Here is a 23177-nt window from a genome sequence, read left to right as displayed (position 1 = left end):
TTGCATTCTGTTTTTATTTACATTTTACACAGCGTCTCAACTTTTCTGGAATTGGGGTTGTAGATTGTATTAGTTGTTGTCCTTGATGACAATTTAGACGCAAGAGGCAGCTTGTTGTCTACTCAGAGCATCCAGTTTGTAGTAGAAAGTTGGTTATAATTTATATTTAAGGTTCTACAGCCAGTTATATGGTGATCTATTGAAATTAGCAGGCTGTTCAGTAGATAACTAGAGGCTAACAGATTTCCTGCGAGGTCTCCTGTGTAGCTTTACTCCTGATTTAAAGTTGCTGTATTTAATATGCCTCGAGATTGGATTGGATTAACTTCAGTTAAAGTTGCTGGATTAAATTGACTGTCCAGTTAATGGATGTAAATATTAAACATTACCAGTAGCAGACACACTCATTTATCCTGCTCCCTTTCCCGCCCCTAACACACACTAATCCCAGGCAGTGTTACTTACTACACAAAGCCTTAATACAGTACAAAAGGTGCACAGTGTGTCTCATGAGAAAGCAAGAGAGTGAGGTTTTTTTTTAATGTATATGTATTAATTGACTTATACCACAGTGCTGTTGAATTCTTGGAATCTGATTGGTCAGGCGGTGTTTTAAAAAATGTTCAGGAATAGCAACGCCGTAATTCAAATCACAGTTTTATATTAATGCACCCATTTTAACACATTGTTTCTTCACAGCGAATTGTATGCTGGAGACTTTGCATAATCTAAGGTTAATAATAAATGGATGTTAAAAAACACCCTGTTGTTATTTTTAAAAAGAAAGTATAATCACTGATATCCTGAAGTTTTCTTTAAAGGGACTTTTATTTAACATTTATGAAGTCTCAGTTGTCAGCACTTTGTTAGGTGAGTAAGGGGGAGGCCTTTTGGGGAGGGGGGGCAATATAATGGTAGGGGAAACACTGCATTGACATTCAAGAGCATTAAATGTAACTATAAATGGATAAGAAGTATGACTTGTTATTAATCAATCAATCAATCAATCAATCAATCAATCAATCAATCAATCAATCAATCAATTAAAAATTGTAATCACAGGCAAATTGTTGTAGCATAGGGGGAATAAAACACATCAGGGTGTGTTGTTATAGGAAAATAATCAACTTCTTGGTGATAATGGCCCTTCATGCTCCCACTGTTGAAAAATCATATAACAGCATGACATAGTTTATTCCTTACTTCAAAGTGAGTCAGATTTTGGTTAAAGCCTCAGGAGGTGAAGGTTAAGGGTATTGTTCACAACTTGACAGTCCTGGGATTTGAACTCACAACCTTCCAACTGCCTTCCAGCCTCTCTCTTTCTCTTACACTGTGGTTTTATTTGTTTGCTTTCTGGCAGTGATAATCTGTACCAAATGACAGAACGCGTGACCTGGAACCCGGTCAACAGTCTGGCCTCCACCATCAAGAGGTACGATATTTCTCAGACCACTTTGCACTGTTGTTCATAGTGTTTCTATTTCCTTTTGAACTGTAATTCAGAGCCATTACGTATGCAGGAAGTGGTGTATTAAAAGGGGATCTTCAATCCTGCTGACCTGGCCTGAGATGAGTTATTCTGGCAACAGATAGCCTCTACTCTGGGTTATCATCAAAGAGCTAGACTCAGTTTCATATCAGCACACAGCTGCAGGGTTCACATAATGCTGAAAAGGCTGAGAAAATTGTTTCAGTTGAATTTAATAAGAATACAGCAGTTATGACCTGCTGACTCAGCCTTAGCCATTCATAACTTTTCATGTCAGTTAGCTTGTGCTAGGGATGGAATGGTACACTCTCAAGAAGAGGCACTGAAATCAGGTTTTAAGAAACAAACACTTGCCGTTGGGGTGGGAAACTCAAGGGTATGTCTTATGTCGATTTATGTAGAGGAAGAAAATTGGAGATGGGCATTATTTAGGAAGGAATAAACATAACAGAGCATGCTTTTATAGGAAAGAAGCAATGAAGACTCCAAAGTTGATTATTTTTAATTAACAGTATTGAAAAGTATTTTATTCTTCTTATACCACAGCATTTTGCCAACACTAAGTAAAAATCATGTGATACTTTTTATCCCTTTATAGTTACATGTAATGTTGTGGAGCATCCACAAGTCACTTAGAACTGCTACAAACAGTCGTTCCTTCACCAGCCCCACTTTTTTCTCTCTCAAAGTTAATAACACAAAAATGCAATTTGTTATGATAGAAACCCAAAAAGCACCAAGTCCTCCATCCTGAAGACAATCATAATAATATACAGATTATTAATTACACTGGGTTTTCAATGTTTGTGTGAGGTTCCTGTGTAAGTTGTACAATAACATATCAGAACTAGAAGGGCACTCAGTAGAGTTCATACCTCTACAAGCCACATAGTATCAAAATCAAATCAGTTGAACCTAGAATAATACTAAAGCTGTACACCAAATTTAATCAAAATCTGTTCAATACTTTTTGAATTACATTGGGAAAAGGCAAAAATATTGTGGATCTGCCAACATATCTGGATTTGCATCTACAGTAAATCTAATAAATTGTTCCTTGGCCCATGGGCCACCTTTCCTTGAAATTTCATCAAAATCAGTTCACTACTTTTTGAGTTATGTTGGGAAAAGACAAACAAAAAAAATGAGGCAAAAACATAACTTCCTCCAACAAAGTCGGCAGAGGTAATGAGTGCATTAATACCATACGAGCTGTGCTATTATTTTGTATTTTGCATTCTGAAATTAAAGTTGTGGCTTGAAAGTATGTTATAAGAAGCATATTATCAGGCCAAAACCTAATTTTTCATATTTTTTTGGGTTGTCAGAATTTAGCCACAGTGACATATGACAAGCCAGGCATGTTAGCAATCATTTAAAAAGCCATAAATTGTAGTCATAATCATTTTATGTTAGCAAAAGTTGATTAACAATATTTTTGCCTAACTCTTAAAAGAAATGCAGCATGAGGAAGTCTGGAAGTGTGCTTCCTCCCTTCCTGAGAGGATGGGGCCATTCTGTTTGCTCTCTTTAGCCTGTTATAGTGGGAGACACTTCCTGTGAGAGGTTTCAGTTATAGAACACTGACCTTGACCATGGACTCGGAAAAGACACAAAAAAAAGACAGACGGGGGAAACATAGATAGTGGGTCTGGTTATGTGTGTGTCAGGGGGAGGCAATAAGATGTGGGTCAGAGCACAGAGAGTGAAGAAAGTCTGGTCAGGCTTTGTTTTTCCACTGTCCAGTGTCCCAGATGAAAAGGTTGTGTGATTTAGAGTGTGTTTTAGAGGAGCTGCCATCCTGCTTAACTTCTAGAAAAGCTTCACAGGATGAAATCAATGCTTAACTTACACTGGTGAAAGGGAGGAGGAGACAGAAGGGGGTCATGCTTTTGCTCAGTCAACCAGTTCAGAGAAGATAAAGTATCTTGACACGGGTGTGGTGGAATGCAGTGTGATGGGCGAGGGTGGGTTTGGGGTGTGACTAAAAGCAGACTGTGTGTATATTAGAGTATAATGCAAGACAGAATATTTATGCTCATCCAGATACTCACCATGTCCCCACTCCCTCTCTTTGCCATGAGCAGTGAGGTGTTTGTCTGCACAGAAAGATGAATAGATAGTCTGCAGGATGACTGGCTTAGTGTTAGCTGATAGCATAGTCTGAGATGTTAAGCTAACAGGACAAAGAAAGCTTTATGGAGCCTTAGCAGTTCATCAGGCACGACCCACACTTCCTGACCTTGAACATTATCAGTACTATGAACACTCAGATGGCATTCTTCATTCTTCATTCCAGACACACCAACCAGTATTTTCTGGAAGAAATAAGGTTATTGAGTATATCAGTTCAGTAATTACTCAGAAAATGTTTTTTCTTTGCTTTTCATAATCTCCATGTCAATAGCTAAAACATGCTAATAGGGATATTTAACATAGAATTAGAGACATGTACTTATTTCAAGCACTATGCTTTCTTATAACTGTACAACTAAAATTTTATTTGATTGAGAAAACTAGAAATACAACCCCAACCCAGAAAACACTGGGACAGTCTGGAAAATGCAAATAAAAAAAAAAGCAGTGATTTCTAAATTTGCTTTGACTTAATATTTCATTGCAGACAGGATGAACCCAAGATACTTCATTTTTTCTCCGGTCAACTTCATTTCATTTGTTAATATACATCTATTCTTGCATTTCAAGCCTGTAATGCATTCCAAAAAAAGTTGGGACGGGGCAATTTAGAGCTACTAATAACAGTTAAATAATAATGTGAATTGAAACAGGTGATGTCAACAAGTGATTGTAATCATGATTTGGTACAAAACCAGTATCCAGGAAAGGCCTAGTCTTTGAGGAGCAAAGATGGGCCAAGAATCTCCAGTTTGTCAAGAAATGCATGAGAAAATTAATGAAATGTTTAAAAACAATGTTCCTCGAAGAAAGACAGGAAGGGATTTGGATATTTCACTCTCTATGGTGCATAATATCATTAAATGATTCGAGTAACCTGGAGGAATTTTGATGCATAAAGGGCAAGGGCCCAAGCCTAAGCTGAACACCTGTGATTTTTGAGCCCTAAGACGGCACTAAATCAAGAACCGTCATTCATCTCCAGCTGATATAACCACATGGGCTTGGGATTACTTTGGCAAACCTTTGTCAAGCACTACAATACAGAGTTACATCCACAAATGGTAGTTAAAACTTTATTGTGCAAAAAGGAAGCATTATGTTAACTGTGTCGAGAAGAGCTGTTGGCTTCTTTGGTCTCGGAGGCGTCTGGGATAGACCATCAAACAGTGGAAACATGTATTGTGGTCAGATGAATCAGTATTCCAGGTCTTGTTTTGTAAGAAATGGACACTGTGTGTTCTGGACCAAAGATAAAAAGGACCATCCAGACCAGCAACAAGTCCAAAAGCCAGGGTCTGTCATGGTATGGGGTTGTGTCAGTGCCCTTGGCAAAGGTAACTTACACTTCTGTGATGGCAGCATTAATGCAGAAAAGTACATTGAGATTTTGGAGCAACATATGCTGCCTTCAAGACAATATCTTTTCCAGGAATATTGCAACAAGACAATGCAAAACCACATTCTGCACACATTACAAAAGCATGGCTGCAGAAGAAGAGGGTGCCTGTCCTCTCTGTAGTTTCTGAAATACTCAGACCAGGGATTTGACACCAACATCCATGCCATGGTTGAAGTCACAGAGATCACACTTTTTCTTCATTCTGATGTTTGATGTGAACATCAACTGAAGCTCTTGACTTGTATCTGCATGAATTTTTGCATTGTGCTGCTGCTACATGATTGGCTAATTGGATAACTGAATGAATGACCAGGTGCACAGGTGTTCCTAATAAAGTGGATGGTGATTGTATTGTGACTAAATTAATGCCAACTGGGGTTCAAAACCAACGTTATTTAATTACTTTTCCAAAACAAAAAAAAAAGAAAAGGAAAGAATGTAATATTCTTACTGAACTGAAGTTAAGTAAGTGCCTTATTGCCGAAAAACATTTGTACCTATTAGAGTACATACAGTGCTCAGCGTAAATGAGTACACCCCCTTTGAAAAGTAACATTTTAAACAATATCTCAATGAACACAAACAATTTCCAAAATGTTGACAGGACAAAGTTTAATATAACATCTGTTTAACTTATAACGTGAAAGTAAGGTTAACTAGACAGGGACACTCTAACGAGTGCAAACCCCGCCTTTTCCCTATTAAAATACATTGAGCGAAAATTTCGAAGTTCTGCCATGACCTTTGACCTCCAAAATTTAATGGTTTCCTTCCTGGGTGATTGGCAACACATACAAAATTTGGTCCAAATCGATCCATTGGTTCTTGAGATATCTTGCAGACACACAGACAGACAGACAGACAGACAGACAGATACACACACAGACTGACGCAGGTGAAAATAATAACCCCTCTGACTACTGTCGGCGGGGTTAATAATATAAACTTAGATTACACATTTTTTCAGTTTTACTCAAATTAGGGTGGTGCAAAAATGAGTACACCCCACAACAAAAACTACTACATCTAGTACTTTGTATGGCCTCCATGATTTTTAATGACAGCACCAAGTCTTCTAGGCATGGAATGAACAAGTTGGCGACATTTTGCAACATCAATCTTTTTCCATTCTTCAACAATGACCTCTTTTAGTGACTGGATGCTGGATGGAGAGTGATGCTCAACTTGTCTCTTCAGAATTCCCCATAGGTGTTCGATTGGGTTCAGATCAGGAGACATACTTGGCCACTGAATCACTTTCACCCTGTTCTTCTTCAGAAGTCCAACAGTGGCCTCAGATGTGTGTTTAGTCATGTTGGAAAAGTGCACGACAACCAAGGGTACGGAGTGATGGTAGCATCTTCTCTTTCAGTATAGAGCAATACGTCTGTGAATTCATGATGCTATCAATGAAATCCAGCTCCCTGACACCAGCAGCACTCATGCAGCCCCACATAAGGACACTGCCACCACCATGTTTCACTGTAGGCACCATACATTTTTCTTTGTATTCCTCACCTTTGCGATGCCATACAGTTTTGAAGCCATCGGTTCCAAAAACATTTATCTTGGTCTCATCACTCCAGAGTGTAGAATCCCAGTAGTCCTCATCTTTGTCAGCATGGGCCCTGGCAAACTCTAGGCGGGCTTTTTTGTGCCTGGGCTTTAGGAGAGGCTTCTTTCGTGGACGGCATCCATGCATGCCATTCCTCTGCAGTGTACGCCATATTGTGTCACGGGAAATAGTCACCCCAGTTTGGCTTTCTACTTCTTTAGATAACTGCAGTGAACTTGCATTCCAATTTTCTTCAACCCTTCTCATCAGAAGATGCTCCTGTCGAGGTGTTAACTTCCGTGGATGACCTGGACGTCTCTGTGAGATGGTTGCAATTACATCTTTCTTACATTTTTGGACCACTTTTGCTACAGTATTCTGACTGATATGTAAAGCTTTGCTGATCTTCTTGTAGCCTTCACCTTTGTGGTGTAAAGAAATTATTTTCTTTGGGGAATTCTGAAGAGACAAGTTGAGCATCACTCTCCATCCAGCATCCAGTCACTAAAAGAGGTCATTGTTGAAGAATGGAAAAAGATTGATGTTGCAAAATATCGCCAACTTGTTCATTCCATGCCTAGAAGACTTGGTGCCGTCATTAAAAATCATGGAGGCCATACAAAGTACTAGATGTAGTAGTTTTTGTTGTGGGGTGTACTCATTTTTGCACCACCCTAATTTGAGTAAAACTGAAAAAATGTGTAATCTAAGTTTATATTATTAACCTTACTTTCACGTTATAAGTTAAACAGATGTTATATTAAACTTTGTCTTGTCAACATTTTGGAAATTGTTTGTGTTCATTGAAATATTGTTTAAAATGTTACTTTTCAAAGGGGGTGTACTCATTTACGCTGAGCACTGTAACCCATTGCAATACTTTGTGGAATTGCATCAGTGAGTTGGATATTCTACGATATGCTTTTGGACATGACTACAAAATGGAATGCCTCAATATATACCATATCCACCATATAGTTATATTGTATGTGTAAAAAGTAGATTTCCAGACCAGCCCTTCTGGGCTGGCTGTGACTTTAATACCACACTGTCCTCTGGTTTTGAGAAAGGACTTTAGTCATGATGAGTAAACCTGCACCCTTCGGTGTCTTCTCTGTTGATGTGTTGCAGTCCGAGTACAGGGTTTGAGAGCGAGCCCACAGCAGCTGTTGCTCCTGTGATGTACAGCACTCAGTACCACATACACACTCATGGCATTTTCCGAGGAATTCAGGTCAGTGCACATACATACACACAGCCACCATTAAACAGGTTCAACTAAAAGTCACCACCTTCCCATCCCCCCACAGCCAGGTCGATGTGCATGTTTGATTAGTCAGGCCTGACCTGTGATGTGCCACTCTCTGGATCAGTGCTTCTGTCCTGCAGGAGAGAAAAGAATGAATTGGTTACAAACACAGACTTGTCAGTGCAATGGAAGTGTGTAGAACAGTAGATACTGTAGATCAGCTTTCTCTGGCTCCATTTCTGTGTATAAAAGTTTTGCTGAGAAAACAAAAGTCTCAAAGATTCCTATTAGAATAGATGATTTTGGCTTTGTAAACCTTCTCTCCTTGTATTGCTTTTAACAGCTGAATCACTTGAGCCTGTTTGCACCAAAATTGTCTGATGCATTTTTGTAGTCACCTCTCTCACATAACAGGTACCATCCACATATCAAGAGAGATATCTGTTCCAAGCAAGATGTGACCCCATCCACACTGTCCTCTCACTTTATTTAACGTGTTATCTATTTTTTAAATTACATGCTTGAGTAAACTATCAACCCCATGGAAATCCATTAAAATCACAGACACACACTTTTTAAAAGTGCAATAGTCAATATTTTTATAACTTACTAGCATAAATAATGTGGAAAAGTATGTAGAAATGCTAAAAAAACCCAAGTTTAATCCATTGTCTCAGAACAAGTGTATTACGTCAAAGTCAAAAATCCCCCAGTTTGGAAACCTGGCTTCCAGTCTGGAGGTTTGTACAACCCCAATTCCAAAAAAGTTGGGATCTGTGTAAACTGTAAACAAAAACAGAATGCAATAATTTGCAAATCATGGAAACCCTATATTTCATTGAAAATAGTACAAAGACAACAAATGTTGAAACTGAGAAATTTTATTGTTTTTTGAAAAATATATGCTAATTTCGAATTTGATTACAGCAAAATGTTTCAAAAAAGTAGGGACAGGCGCATGTTTACCATGGTGTTGCATCATCTCTACTTTTAACAACACTCTGTAAATGTTTGGGAACTGAGGTATTTGCTGTAGTTTTGAAAGAAAAATGTCCCATTCTTGCCTGATCTACAATTTCAGCTGCTCAACAGTTCGGGGTCTCCTTTGTCGTATTTTGCACTTCATAATGCACCAAATGTTTTAAATGGGAGACAAGTCTGGACTGCAGGCAGGCCAGTTTAGCACCCAGACTCTTTAAGAGCCATGCAGTTTTAATATGTGCAGAAAGCTGTTTGGCATTGTCTGGCTGAAAGAAGAAAGATCTTCCCTGAAAATGATTTTGCTTGGATGGCAGTATATTGCTCTGAAACATGTATATATCATTCAGCATTAACGATGCCTTCCCACATGTACAAGCTACCCATGTCATGTGCACTAATGCACCTTCATACCATCACATATGCTGGCTTTTGAACTGTGCACTGATAACAAGCCAAATGGTCCCTCTCCTCTTTAGCTTGGAGGACGTGGCGTCCATGATTTCTAAAAAGACTTTCTACTTTTGATTTGTCAGACCTCGGGTCAATTTTCCACTTCACCTCAGTCCATCGTAAAAGAGCTCGGGCCCAGAAAAGGTGGTGGTGTTTCTGGATATTGTTTGTATATAGTTTTAACTTGCATGTGGATGCAGTAATGAACTGTTTTCACAGACGATGGTTTTCTGAAGTGTTCCTGAGCCCATACAGTGATTTCCACTCCAGACACATGTCTGCTTTTAATGCAGCATCACCTGAGGGCCTGAAGATCACAGGCATCTAGTGACAGTTTTCAACCTTGTCTCTTGCATACAAAGATTTCTCCAGATTTTCTGAATCTTTTAATGATATTATGGACTACAGATGATGTGATCCCCAAATTCTTTGAAATTTTACATTGAGGAACGTTATTCTTAAATTGTTGCACTGTTTGCCCACGCAGTCTTTCACAGAGCGATGAACCCCTCCCCATCTTTATTTCTGAGAGACTCAGCCTCTCTGGGATGCTCTTTTTATACCCAATCATGTTACTGACCTGTTGCCGATTAACTAGATTTTTTTTTTTTTTAGCATTACACAACTTTTTCAGTTTTTTGTTGTCCCTGCCCCAACTTTTCTGAAATGTGTTGCTGACATTAGATTCAAAATCAGCATATATTTTTCAAAAAACAATAAAATTTCTCAGTTTCAACATTTGATATGTTGTCTTTGTCCTATTTTCAGTGAAATATAGGGTTTCCATGATTTGCAAATTTTCACATTCTGTTTTTATTTGTTTAGCACAGCGTCCCAGTCTTTTTGCAATTGGGGTTGTAGCTGGATTGGCCTCTTGTCAATCATTTTATTGACATGCTTCCAACGTCCCTTCACAGCCTCATAAATCATTATGAGGAGAAGTTGCATGTTTACAGAATTGTAACTTTGCTTTCATGCAACTGAATGTCCAAGTGCGATTAAAAGCGATGTCATGACAGTCCTTGCTAATGACAGCTTCAGTTAGCATGCTAACTCTAGCTGAACCTCCATATGTTTTGAGGGCGTACTAAAAGAACAGAGCTGAGTAAGATAAGGTGCAGATCAGACATTACAGCCAAATGTCAGTGTGAACTCTGATCATTTTGAGGGACACTTTAATAATTTCTTGTTTCTAGTAGCAAGACTCAACAGCAGTGATTTAATCTATGTTAACATTGGTAGTTGTTACAACATAGACAATCAAAAGAGGAAAGGTAAGGACAAAGTGCTCACAGAGTCCTCACACACATACAGTATTACCGTTTTTAAAAATCAGAAGCTTTGATTGCTGATGAAGGATATTTGTAACACACACTGAGTTGTGTGTGTGTTTGTGCGTTTACATTCCATCCTCTTTTTAACCTGAGGCCTGTTTCTCCTTTCTCCAGGACGTGAGGCGAGTACCGAGCATCACCCCCTCTACTGTGAGGTCGACCGAGCCCAGTGAGAAACGTCCATTCATGTGCTCATATCCTGGTTGCAGCAAGAGATACTTCAAACTCTCACACCTGCAGATGCATGGAAGGAAACACACAGGTAAGAGACAGTTACATACACACTCTATCGTGCTTTTACCTGATGCTTTGGGGGTGACATGATGCATAACCACAACGTAACCAAGATAACTAGATGGATTGCTGTTGCTCGAAAACAATGTCTTAACTACAAAAGACCATACAAAGCAAATTAATATTCTGTGAATGGATAATATCATAATGCACCATTATAGCACTGAGAAAAAGTAAATCATGACCATATCCATTTCTAATTTATCACCACAACTCTGGCAATACAGAGCACAAGGAATAAAACACAATGGGACATGCTGTTATAGGAAAGTAATCAACAGTGAGATTGTCCACCAAGTACAAGTCCCTGTCAATTCATTTTTACTATAGAAACGATAATGTATCAAAAATGAAAAACATCAATATAAACCTGTTTGAATTACAAATAGCTGGAAATATTATCAGAGCTGCTGTAATTTAAAAATTGCCGAAGGTGAAGTGAATATCACTGAATAATAACTGAGATGAAATTGAGGTTATTATTTGAATAACATTGCTTAGCATTGAAAGGTACATCAGGTATATTTCACTCAGCTAGCATGATACTGAACGAGTCGAAGACAAGTTCAATATCATTGGGTCCCTCGTACAGCTCACACACAGGGCACACCTCCAATGGCCTCCCGGCTTACAGCCATCCCACTTCTGACGCCATCTGTAGTGAAGCAAGAGAAGAGTTACCTTGAATTGCCTTGAACCCAGGTCTACAGGGTGTCAAACCTGCACCCTGACCACAACCCCAAAGAGTCAGGCTCACTGGCATGGTAGTTAGAGTACATACCCAACTGTAGTGATGGGAACTCCATCACAATCATGCTAGCTAAATGGAATATATTTGATATACTATGAAAAAAGCCAGCCAATATTATTATAATACATACACATTCTTTTCAGGTGTTCAACACCTCTTTCTCTTTCAAAATTCTCTCAAAATCTTCCGTATTTAATGAAACAAACCTGGCAGCCATGCTTGTTTGCAAATAGTCAGTGTCATTCGTGAGCGTGGAAGTTTTATGTCTCCGACGCATGACATCATGTTGTCTTGACAATCATGCAATATCGTAAACCATATTCAATGCTCATTCTCCATTGGGTAGAGTGATGTAATACACGTAGGATAAGCGATATGCTAACAATATTGCATGCTATCAAACCAAATGAATATAACCCGCTAGAAGGGAATATAATACATGTTTTTATTCCATCAAAAAAGTGTCCTGTATGTATAATAAATCACCAATATTCACTGAGCCTGAGGCGGATAATTGTTTTAGCATAAATACACAGGTGATTTATTTTTTTAAAAATCGTATTAAAAAATTATTTATTTCAAACTTCAAAAGTGGCATGCAAACGTAATAACGGCGCGGTGCAAATTTGTGTCACTTATCTATGCCGACTCACATAAAATACTTTGTTTTGAAATAGATAAAATAAATCACAATTCCACCTTACCTTTGAATAGTTTTAGACCAAAGTTCGTAGCATCTTTAGTGCTTTTAGTAACAACATTTTTTTTCTCTAATTTGTAATTCTTCCTCACTTATGGTGACAAAACAATTGCCCACCATTTTGCCAAGTTGCTCAAGGTGATTATCAAAAAACAGTCTGAATTTCTTGACCAATTAGCGTGTGATTTCCTATAATCACCTGCGTATTTATACTAAAGAGGATTAATCAACACCTTCTGACCAATCTGATGAAAAACATATTCAACAACACTGTCTTAAATGATTGCAAATCACGCTTAATAACATACAGCACTGATTCCAGTACATGTTTGTTATGTAAAAAACTAAAAATAAAAATGCAGATCAGACTAATAAAAAGTATACAGGATTTAGCCAAGTATTTGACTAAGTCACTAAAGTTCTTGACTGCATTACACGATTTCAGTAATATACTATGATTGTGTATGTGTGTTTCTTTAAAATGATTTCTTAACTCTCAAGAGAAATAACATGGACATTCTTGTGGTAATTCAATATTTGACGTTTATCCAAACAATTCCTTGTTCCAACACAAATCCATAAAAGAAACTGGCAAAATTAAAAATATAGTCCTTACTTCTGAATCCAGTTTCTCAGAAATACTCACGACGGAATGAATCAGACAGCAGTCTTTCCTAATCCTGCAGCGTGAATACAGCAGATGTGCATCCACCCACACGGGAACCAGAACTGCTGCTGTTGTAATGTTGTAACCATGGTGACATCACTGAACTGTCTCTCGCCCAATTATTTAGATCCACTCCCAGGGTGTGTATACACTAACGAGTAGCACTAAACGTTAATCACAAGATGTTAACTCCTGCTTATGGGGAAAGTGCATCAAGGCCTTTGTTTTTGAATGTGTAGATTTCTCAGTAAGATACTGATGGCTTAATAACGTTGTGACTCCTATCTTCATTCAGTTAATCTCAGCTAGCTAGCTGGACATACACATCATGTCCATGCATGACAAACTTTTCACTATCTAGCTTGATTTTGGACATTTCCTAGTGTCAGCTTTGTTTCATCAAATATTGTTAAATGTTAGCTAACTAACTTTCTTGAACACATTCTCTAGCTAATGTCAGCTAGCTAGTTAACTTTGAGTATATTATCTAATGTTAGTTAACCAATGCCAGCGAAAATGTATTTAGTTTTATATTGTCTTTTAGTATAAATACGTAGGCGATTATACGAAATTCCGTGCGCTGATTGGTTGATAAATTTGGACTATTTCTCGATAATCACTTCAAGCGACTCAGCGAAATGGCAGCCAATCGCTTTGTCACCATAAGTGAGGAAGAATTACAAATTAGGAAAGAAAATGCTGTCCCTAAAAGCACTAAAGATGCTATGAAGTTTGGTCTAAAACTATTCAAAGGTAAGGTGGAATTGTGATTTATTTTACCTATTTTAAAACAAAGCATTTTATGCAAGTCGGCATAGATAAGTGACAAGTCTGCACCGTGCCTTTATTACATTTGCATGCCGCTATTGAAGTTTGAAATAAATTATATTTTAAATACAATTTTTACTTTTGGGGCGGCACGGTGGTGTAGTGGTTAGCGCTGTCGCCTCACAGCAAGAAGGTCTGGGTTCGAGCCTCGTGGCCGGCGAGGGCCTTTCTGTGTGGAGTTTGCATGTTCTCCCCGTGTCCGCGTGGGTTTCTTCGGGGTGCTCCGGTTTCCCCCACAGTCCAAAGACATGCAGGTTAGGTTAACTGGTGACTCTTGACTGTAGGTGTGAATGCGAGTGTGAATGGTTGCCTGTGTCAGCCCTGTGATGAGCTGGTGACTTGTCCAGGGTGTACCCCGCCTTTCGCCCGTAGTCAGCTGGGATAGGCTCTAGCTTGCCTGTGACCCTGTAGAACAGGATAAATTGGCTAGAGATAATGAGATGAGATTTTTACTTAAAAAAAAAAAATCACCGATGTATTTATACTAAAACAATTATCTGACTCAAGCTCAGTGAATGTCGGTGAATAATAATCTTGACTTAGTCTCGGTTGTTATTCACCGATATTCACTTTGCCCTCAACAAATAATTGGTAAATGTTAATTGGATACAGTTCTTAGATACCTTTTCAAACTAACAGCAGCTATCTAGCTTCGTTTTAGCTAACATTTTTGTGTGCGCTCTGTAGAAAATGCCAGCTCACTTTTTTGACTGATAATTTCCTCTAAATTCTGAGGAATAAACATTTACAACTAGCTAGCTAAGCTCAGCTTCAGTGCTGCCCCCATGTGGAGGCTATGTGCCAAACTCAGAGACATTCTGAATATTTTGTATAGTAATGATTCTTATATTTGTGTATTCAGGAGAGAAACCATACCAGTGTGACTTCACAGACTGTGGTCGCAGATTCTCCAGATCAGACCAGCTAAAGAGACACCAGCGCAGACACACAGGTCAGACGCCGGCCTTCTTGCTCCTCATCCTGTAAAATTTTTTTCCTTTAATGCTACATACTGTTCACCTTTTCCCTCCATATCTTCAGTGCTTTATTACACAATGTCCATTGCTCATTACATATCAACATGGCAGGCAAATGCATACTGAATAGTGATCAGAACCATCTTTTTCTCTTTCAAGCTCTCAATATTCTTATTTTCCCACTCTCTTAGGAGTAAAACCATTTCAGTGTCAGACGTGTCAGAGAAAGTTCTCGCGTTCAGACCACCTCAAGACTCACACGCGGACTCATACAGGTAAAACAAGTGCGTAATCCCCTTTTTGTCTTCATTCTTTTTCAGCTTGAGTTCAGGTTCATTAGAAACAAGTCTTAATAGCTGAGTACTAATTTATAAACTGCTCGATTATGCTCACTGTTCTCAGGTGAGAAGCCATTTATCTGTCGCTGGCCAAGCTGTCAGAAGAAGTTTGCTCGTTCAGATGAGCTTGTCAGACATCATAGCATGCATGAGAGGAACATCACCAAACTGCAGTCAGCTCTCTGAACTCCCCAAAATCTCTACATATACAATCATTAACTAACTCCTGGTGATTATTAAAACAAACATGCTGTACAGCATGATGACAGCAGTGCTCAAGACTGAACACCCAATTATTAACCCCATTAAACTGCTTTGGAATATACAAGTCCAAAAATAATAAATAAAAATATAACAATAAAGAAAAGGCTTTAAAGGCCTGAGTAAAGTCTTATAAGGAATATTTTAGATCTCGCGTTACAGATAACTCATGATTGCTTCAAATCAATTTCTAAAGTGGATGGGCTGGTTCACTTAAAATCATGATTATTTCTGATTTTACAAACATGCTTTCATTTTTATAAAAGGAAAATGCACTGTTATATTTCTTTGTATATACTATGTTAATCTTTGACAGACTTTTAATATCCATATTTTGTATTAAAAAGCTTCTTATACAAACATTGAAAATCCGAACTGCATGTTTATGTTGTTTATGCTTCAAGGATTGTTCATGTGACCATGACGCCAATCATGCCAGTAGATTTGACTGTAAAATTGGTGAAAAAAAAACAAAATCAGTCACTGGACTTGATTCAAAGGAGTTTTAAAGAAATTTAATTTATACTATATAACACGTATAGTACGTAGCATCTTGTAGTAGGAAATTATGTCATCTTGTATGCTCTTCCCCGCCCCCCGCAATGCAGGTATTCATCCTAGTTCTTGCCTCCTCCCAGGTCCATGACACGTATGTAAATGTAATCCCAGAGATGAGAACCTTTGTGAGTAGTTATAATGCCTGAATCATTTGCTTATTTAGCTTCTTGGTCTAGAAGCAGTGCCAGATATACAAGTTAATTTCCAGTATCTTTTATGTTATGGTTATAAACGGTCAAATTTTGAATCAGTGGCTTTGTATAGCCAACTTATAAAGATGCACGAACACTGTTGGGAAAGTGAAGCAGGAAAGTGGACTGAATTTTTAAGGCATTTATTATAAAGTGTACAAAAACAGATTCAGACAAAGCTATGCTAAAATGAACCAATCCCCACAGTCACCAATATCCGTTCTCTCTCAGTGGTCCATTTCTGGTGAAAAAAGTTTATATAGTGGAAATGCAATTCTGACTATGGGTGAAAATTCAAAGCATTCCTATTCACAGCAATATGAAATGAGTAAGTCCATTACTTATGACAAAGTTGAAAGAATACATGCTTAGATCAGGACGATTTCAATATGCTGCCTTCAGGATGCCAAATATACACAACAAGAACATGACCACTTACAGAGGCAGGCTAGACTTGGCCTTCAATTATTGCTTACTGTGACTGCTACACAAATATTTGGAAGTATGACTTTGTTCTTAGGCTTTGAATAAAAAGAAAAAAAAAAGAATACACCAGCATTTTTCTCCAAAAAAGAGAAAGAACACACATACTTGAACACCACCAGTCATGTGATAGTCCTAAGCTTGACTGGGTTATTAACACCATGATTAATCAGATCAGCATGTTCTAAAGTGCATAGACGTCCACGAACACTGTGACGTGATGGAGGAAGTCTTCCTCACCGAGGCAGTACAGAGCTCAGAAGGAACGCCAGATTCTTCAGTCAACAGAACAGTCAAGCCTCTCACAGAAATGCTATACATATCCCTGATTTGCCAGTTTGTTTCGTCCCTGTCCCCGGTGCGTAAAATAAACTGTGGGTGGAGCATGCTGAGAGGCAGTTTCTCAGCACACTTTCATCATCATAGCATCATGTGACAAGCTTCATTCGTCCTGAGCAAAGGAGAGAGAGATCAGATTAAGAAAACGTGTAAGAGAAATGCAATATAAAAACAGTTCACCATTCAGAACCATGTTCCTCAACTAACAATCCAGTTGCTTGCCAGTTATTAAAAAAAAAAAAAAGAGCCGCAGTCACCAGTTGATTGTATTTTCCATACTACAAGATTGCATTTTTGTTTTTTAGAGCAGGGAAGTGTACAGTAACTTTGAGGTCTGGACAAAACACAAGTGGCACAAATGCAAAATGGGGAAATGTGAGGAACTTCTGGCAAAAGTGCAAATGATAAAAGCACTTGTAGAACCCATCTTTATAGCATTACAAAACCAGGAAGTGACAAATCTGTAGAGAAAATTCTTAGTGAAGAATCAGATGTGTGCATATTTAAAAAAAATGTACAAATTCCACCAATCTCTCCACCCCCCCAAAAAAAATAGCTTTACTAAAGTGAAGTGTGAGATATTTTCTCTTTGTTTTTCATTCATTTTTTTCATTTAATTTTTCATTTCATGTACAATGTACATTCTGCTTTGGTATATGCAACACTGCCCCCTAAAGCACACACTGCCGTTACATGCAAATTACACAAAGAAGAATAAACTTAATTACAAAATGTTACTAAAAATGTTGCAGTAGGTGCATTTAGTGCCAATTATGAATTCTGTGAATTAACCCATAAGAACATTAAAGTATTTGTGCATATTGTGACTTCACGGTCACATTTTAACCATCAATGGAATAAACAGTCAATGCAGATATTCATTATTTCGTTATTCAAACAATCATCAACCAGGATAATCACATTTCACTTTTTCTGTGCAGTTATCTGTATGTGCACAAAGAAATAGAAGATTTAAAATACTTAATTTGCTAGGGACTCTGGACTCTTGGACTCTGGAGAGATGGAAAAGGATCATGTGGTCTGATGAGTCCAGATTTACTCGATTCCTGAGTGATGGGTGCATCAGGGTAAGAAAGGAAGCGCATGAAGTGATGCACACATCATGCATAGTGGCCACTGTACAAGCCTCTGGAGGCAGTGTTATAATCTGGGATTGCTTCAGTTGGTCAGGTCGAGGCTCAGCAACATTATGTGGCAATAAAATGAAGTCAGATGGTGACCTGAAATGTACTGAATAACCAGGTTATCACATCAATGGATGTTTTTCTTCCCTGATGGCATGGGCATAAAATCAGGGCTGAAACTGTGAAAGAGTGGTTCAGGAAGCATTTTCACACGTGAATTGGTCCCAACAGGGTCCCAACTTTAACCCCATTGAAAGTCTTTGGGATGTGCTAGAAAAGATTTTTATGGAGTGGTTCAACTATCCTGTCAAGACAAGATCTCTGCAAAAAATGAATGCAACTTGAGATGGAAATAAATATTGTGAGCATAAAGAAATGAAAGACTTAAAACACTTAGTATTTTACAAATCTGTATAAACAAATACTGTACACTGATCCAGTGTTTCAGGCCAGTGTGTGTGTAATTCTAGCATCTCTAATAAATACAAACTGAAATGGAATCACGCTCTTCCTCACGAAAAATTGTACGACTTGGAAACAATAGTTTGTAGCCAAGTGATAACCTACATTCTCAGCAGAGCAGAGATCCACACAGCTACACTATATGCCAAAAAGTATGTGGGCACCTGACCATCACATCCAAACCCATGGACATGAACATCTCCATGTTACCCCACCCTTTGCTGTTATAACAGCCTCCACTCTTCTGGGGAAAAAGCTTTGCATTAGATTTAGGAATGTGGTTGTGGGGATTTGTGTTCATTAAGCTACAAAAACATTTGTGAGGTCAGGCTCTGAAGTCAAGTGAGGAGTTCTGGAGTGCAGTCAGCGTTCCAGTTCATTCCAAAGGAGTTTGGTGCCGAGTTTCCCAAAAGTATCGTAGCACAAAGATCATTGTTAAATGGTAGGGTGAGCAGCACAATGAACACTCTCCCTCCTAGTTAAGATGCTCTTAGCGTTAAAAGGCTTTTGAGAAACCCAGCCCAGTGTGGTTGAGGTCAGGGCTCTGTGCAGATCACTTCCACTCCAACCATGGCAAACCATGTCTTTATGGACCTCGCTTTGTGCACAGCAGTACTGTCATGCTGGAACAGGTTTGGGCCTCTTAGTTTCAGTGAAGGGAAATCTTAGAGAAACTGCATTCAAAAATATTCAAGACAGTTGTGTGCTTCTTTGTGGCAAGAGTTTGAGGAAGAACCATATGTGGGTGCAATAGGCAGATGTTCACAAACCTTTGGTCATATAGTGTATGTAGGTAAAATGTCTTACATTAGGTACAACATAGGTGTGCCTAATAAACCAGCAACTCTTGTACATGTTTATTCTGTCTCTAAGCGGACCTTACACTCATGTGACTTATAATATGGAAAATACAGTACTTTTCACTAGTCACCACCCCTGAAAGTTACATGAAAATGACAGCTTGCTTCATTCATGGATAAGACTAAAGCAAGAGCTCAGAATTGGAAGGAGACATGTATGCGAGTTCTGTGTTCATGAGCCCATATAGGTCAGCAAAACAAAGTTATCTGCACTTCATGACTAGACAGCGCAGCCATACAAAAGCAGCCGAGTGTACATACACCCCCACACACACAACACATACACTTAAAGCCACAGAACACAGGTACTTTGGCACACAGAGAAATTAAACCACACAAAAACTACAAGGACAAGGTAGTTAAAAAACAAAACAAAACCCACAAACACTTTTTCCTCTCTCTCTCACCCCCCCTCCCCCTTCCCTGGGTTAGAGCACATTGTGTTAGACGGGCTGAGAGTGATCAGGTGACACGGATGCCATGCTGAGCTTTTCCATGCCAAGAGGCTAATCGGATAAAACCCCACCTACCTGCCCACTGTCCCCAAGCAATGGACTGCCTCTGTCTACCTGTCTGTCTGCAAACCAACCAATCAGAGGAGACCAACCAATCACAATGCAGACAAGGCGACAAGGGACAGCAAATAGGAAAGACATAGACCCAGTCATGGGGATGATTTGAAGACAGTACGGTTATATTGTGAGTAAACTGAAATTTGCTGGAAACATATTTAGAAAGTATATTAAGGAAGTTGCATGCAAGACAAATGATTTTTTTTGTCCATTAAGTGCAAAAGCATGAGAAGCATTTCTAACATTAATATCAGGTGTCTGATCTGCATCTGATCAAAAAAAAACACAAAAACCAACTAGAATCCAAACATTTAAGGGCCCAGAAAACATAGTATATAATATTAGTATAGCTGAATGTGTAATTTTAAATAGTAAATCTTACACAGTTACATCTCTTCATGGACGAAGTACACCACGAGGAATAAACATGAACGTAGTGGGAGGAAGGGTGGGGTAGGAATGACAGGAGAAATTGGGAGTGGTTCAATATTCAACCATGTTTTCTGATATGGAACAGTTTTCAAGACTGAGGACTTTCTGCTTTGTGGTTTCTTAATAAAATGACAAGTTGCATATTTTGGTTATTAAATATTACAGGAAGAAAAAAAAGAATCTGCTGAGGGAATTATGTTCATGTTTATAGCTGCTATAATGCAAGTGATATGAACTAAAGTTTCTCAGACATAACTATAAACGAATAAAAAGAATGTTATTCGTTATGTGCCACTACCAATTCTTATCTGTTGCTGTCTTTTGTGAGCAATTGTCCTGATTTAGTTTTATACATTTTTTTAAATAAACTTAGTCTACATTTATCTATATTTTACTCTGTACTTGAGCTACTGCAACATATGAATTTCCCCTCATGGGGATCAATAAAGGAATATCGCCTTTTTTAACAAAAGATTTGGTAATGTAATTTAATAACATTTTGTTCTTATTGGAAAATAATCAAAAGGTATTATGTGATTTTACCAGACACAAATAATTGTTACTGTTACCCCAAAATTAATTATGTTCCTATAACAGCATTCCCCATCATGTTTTATTCCTTACTTAAGTTTTTATTCTGCATTACTTGTTTTCTGGTTTTAAAATATGTTTCAAGATGCTTTCATATTGTACACTTAACTGGGAATATATATATTTTTAACTTTTTTTGTACTTGGTTAAAAATTATGAAATCTTGTCTGAGAACTAAAACTTAGCTTTGACAATCTTCACAGTATATATTGCTAGATATTCAGACTTCTATACATTCTCGATCTGTTCTGTCCTTATTGCTTAAAGCTCTTCTGAAATAGATGGGGTGTGTGCATGTGCATCTCTCCTCACCTGGAGCTTGCTGGCTCTGGGATCTTCTCCGTGTGCTGGAGACTCGGGAGATAGTGGCGAGAGAAGAGCCTACACTACTTGCACGGGAGATGGGTAAGGGCACAGGAGTTATGGGAGGAGAGTCCAACTGTGTTTGACAGACAGAGAAAGACAGATTTGGACTATAATTTCCGAATACACCTTAGCAAGCTGTGTGCTCAAAACTGATGGAAAAACAACATACAATGTGTATACTATACTTTTACTTCTTAGAGATGTTGGCAGTCACATCAGTGCTGTCCTGTTTAACCAAGACTAATAGTTCTGGTAAATATTCGATCATATAAAATTATACCAGACATCATCGATGAGCAAAACTGTCACCTCCATCAAAGTGTTACAGATGACAAAATTTCCATCAACCATGTCTAATTATATTAGAATATATTACATTTTAAATAAATAGCAGGCTTTTAGTTTTGTACAAGTGTTTAGTGATTGAATACAAATGGAAAGAGTAATTCTTGCTCCATCTTGACTTAAGTCCACCGTATTGTTTGGAAAAAAGATTATAGGTGTTTAGTTCTTGTTGTGATTATTTCCAAAAATATATTTCTGTAAATGGTGCAGTCATATCATGCACTATTAAGCACTGTGAAATAATACTAAGTATATATATATATATATATATATATATATATATATATATATATATATATATATATATTTATTCTTAGTATTATTACTAAGAATTCATTTTCATTATCTGCACTATACTGATAAAATTGTGTGCGTCTACCTCCACGCTGTCGTGGGTTGGTGAGGAGGATGTTGAAGAGTTCTCGGCATATCTCCGTGAAGAGGAGGCCGGTCCGAGCTCAACGGTGCGAACACGTTGGGCAAATTTTAGAGAGCACACAGACTCAATCATATTGCTCTCTAGAGGAGACACCTGAGAAAGCAAATGGATTAAAAGGTTTATTGCACAGTTACATGAGAATCCACTTGTTTTACAAAAGCTTAAGCACTGTTACACATTTGCTGAGTATCATAGGCTACAGTAATTACAGCATATCAATCCAGCCTCAAAATAGTCCTAGCTGTTGTAGGTGTAAATTCTATAGTGAGTCTGAAAATAAAAACACATGGTTTGAACACTATGTCCCCCCATCATACTCCCAATCTATTCCTCCTCCACTCTTCAAAATGCTAATCCAGATTTGGTAAATGTTAACAAATCTGGTAGTTGCATTCTTGTTACAACCCTAGGGCTCTGGGATTTTGGTATGCAGTCTGTGTTACTGTTCCGTCAATTACACAGAACACAACTTGTTTGGAGACCAGAAAAGGGAGCTGTAAATGGGGGGGGGGGAATCGATCAGGTTAGACCAGCTCAGGTGAAGCCCAAGTCTGTGCTCATGTTGGTCTACAGTTTACCATCTTCTTTTTACCATTTTGCTACCATTAAATGGTCAAGTGGTGCAAACCTAAATAATACTGTAAACGTGTAGTTTCTACCCTCAGCTATAATCACAAGGTCTGGGTAATGACCGAAAGAACAAGATTGTGGATAAGCGTAGCAAAAATGAGCTTTCTCTGCAGGATGTGTGGGTTTGGTCTTAGAGATAGGGTGATGAGTTCTGGGACATGGGGAGAGTAATCTCAGAAGTGATGCCCAAACCTCCCTCTTCCCAGCCACCTCCTCCAGAGGGATGCCAAGGTGTTCCCAGGACAGCCAAGAAATATAATCCCTCCAGTCTGTCCTGGGTCTGCCCTGGGGTCTCCTCCTGGTTGGACAGAACAGCGTCGTCGAAGAACAGATGCTGCTCCTTCAAATT

The 23177-nt window shown here is 38.4% G+C and overlaps 2 protein-coding genes across 10 annotated transcripts in view; one reads left to right on the top strand and one right to left on the bottom strand.

The window, feature by feature from the left end:
* Positions 1-15340, top strand: part of wt1b (WT1 transcription factor b) — a 31740-nt gene extending 16400 nt beyond the window's left edge. For all 3 annotated transcript variants that reach the window (XM_060922867.1, XM_060922866.1, XM_060922865.1), the window contains 6 exons: positions 1364-1435; positions 7717-7819; positions 10714-10861; positions 14702-14791; positions 15008-15100; positions 15219-15340. In XM_060922867.1, the coding sequence (XP_060778850.1) occupies positions 1364-1435; positions 7717-7819; positions 10714-10861; positions 14702-14791; positions 15008-15100; positions 15219-15340 (628 nt within the window). The remainder of the gene's footprint in view (positions 1-1363; positions 1436-7716; positions 7820-10713; positions 10862-14701; positions 14792-15007; positions 15101-15218) is intronic.
* Positions 15341-16291: 951 nt separating this feature from the next.
* The window catches only part of kifc3 (kinesin family member C3), a 111409-nt gene continuing 104523 nt past the window's right edge, over positions 16292-23177 (bottom strand). For 6 of the 7 annotated variants that reach the window (XM_060923426.1, XM_060923422.1, XM_060923424.1 and 3 more), the window contains 4 exons: positions 22139-22291; positions 21361-21487; positions 19984-20030; positions 16292-17098 (listed from right to left, as the gene is read on the bottom strand). In XM_060923426.1, the coding sequence (XP_060779409.1) occupies positions 17090-17098; positions 19984-20030; positions 21361-21487; positions 22139-22291 (336 nt within the window). In that variant the 3' untranslated portion in view covers positions 16292-17089. The remainder of the gene's footprint in view (positions 17099-19983; positions 20031-21360; positions 21488-22138; positions 22292-23177) is intronic. The other variant, XM_060923425.1, reaches the window with a different exon arrangement.

This window comes from Neoarius graeffei, chromosome 6 (genome assembly GCF_027579695.1).
Source record: "Neoarius graeffei isolate fNeoGra1 chromosome 6, fNeoGra1.pri, whole genome shotgun sequence".
NCBI classification, from domain to species: Eukaryota; Metazoa; Chordata; class Actinopteri; order Siluriformes; family Ariidae; genus Neoarius; species Neoarius graeffei.
Note: the sequence above shows the minus strand (reverse complement) of the source record. Positions and strands in the feature narration are given on the sequence as shown.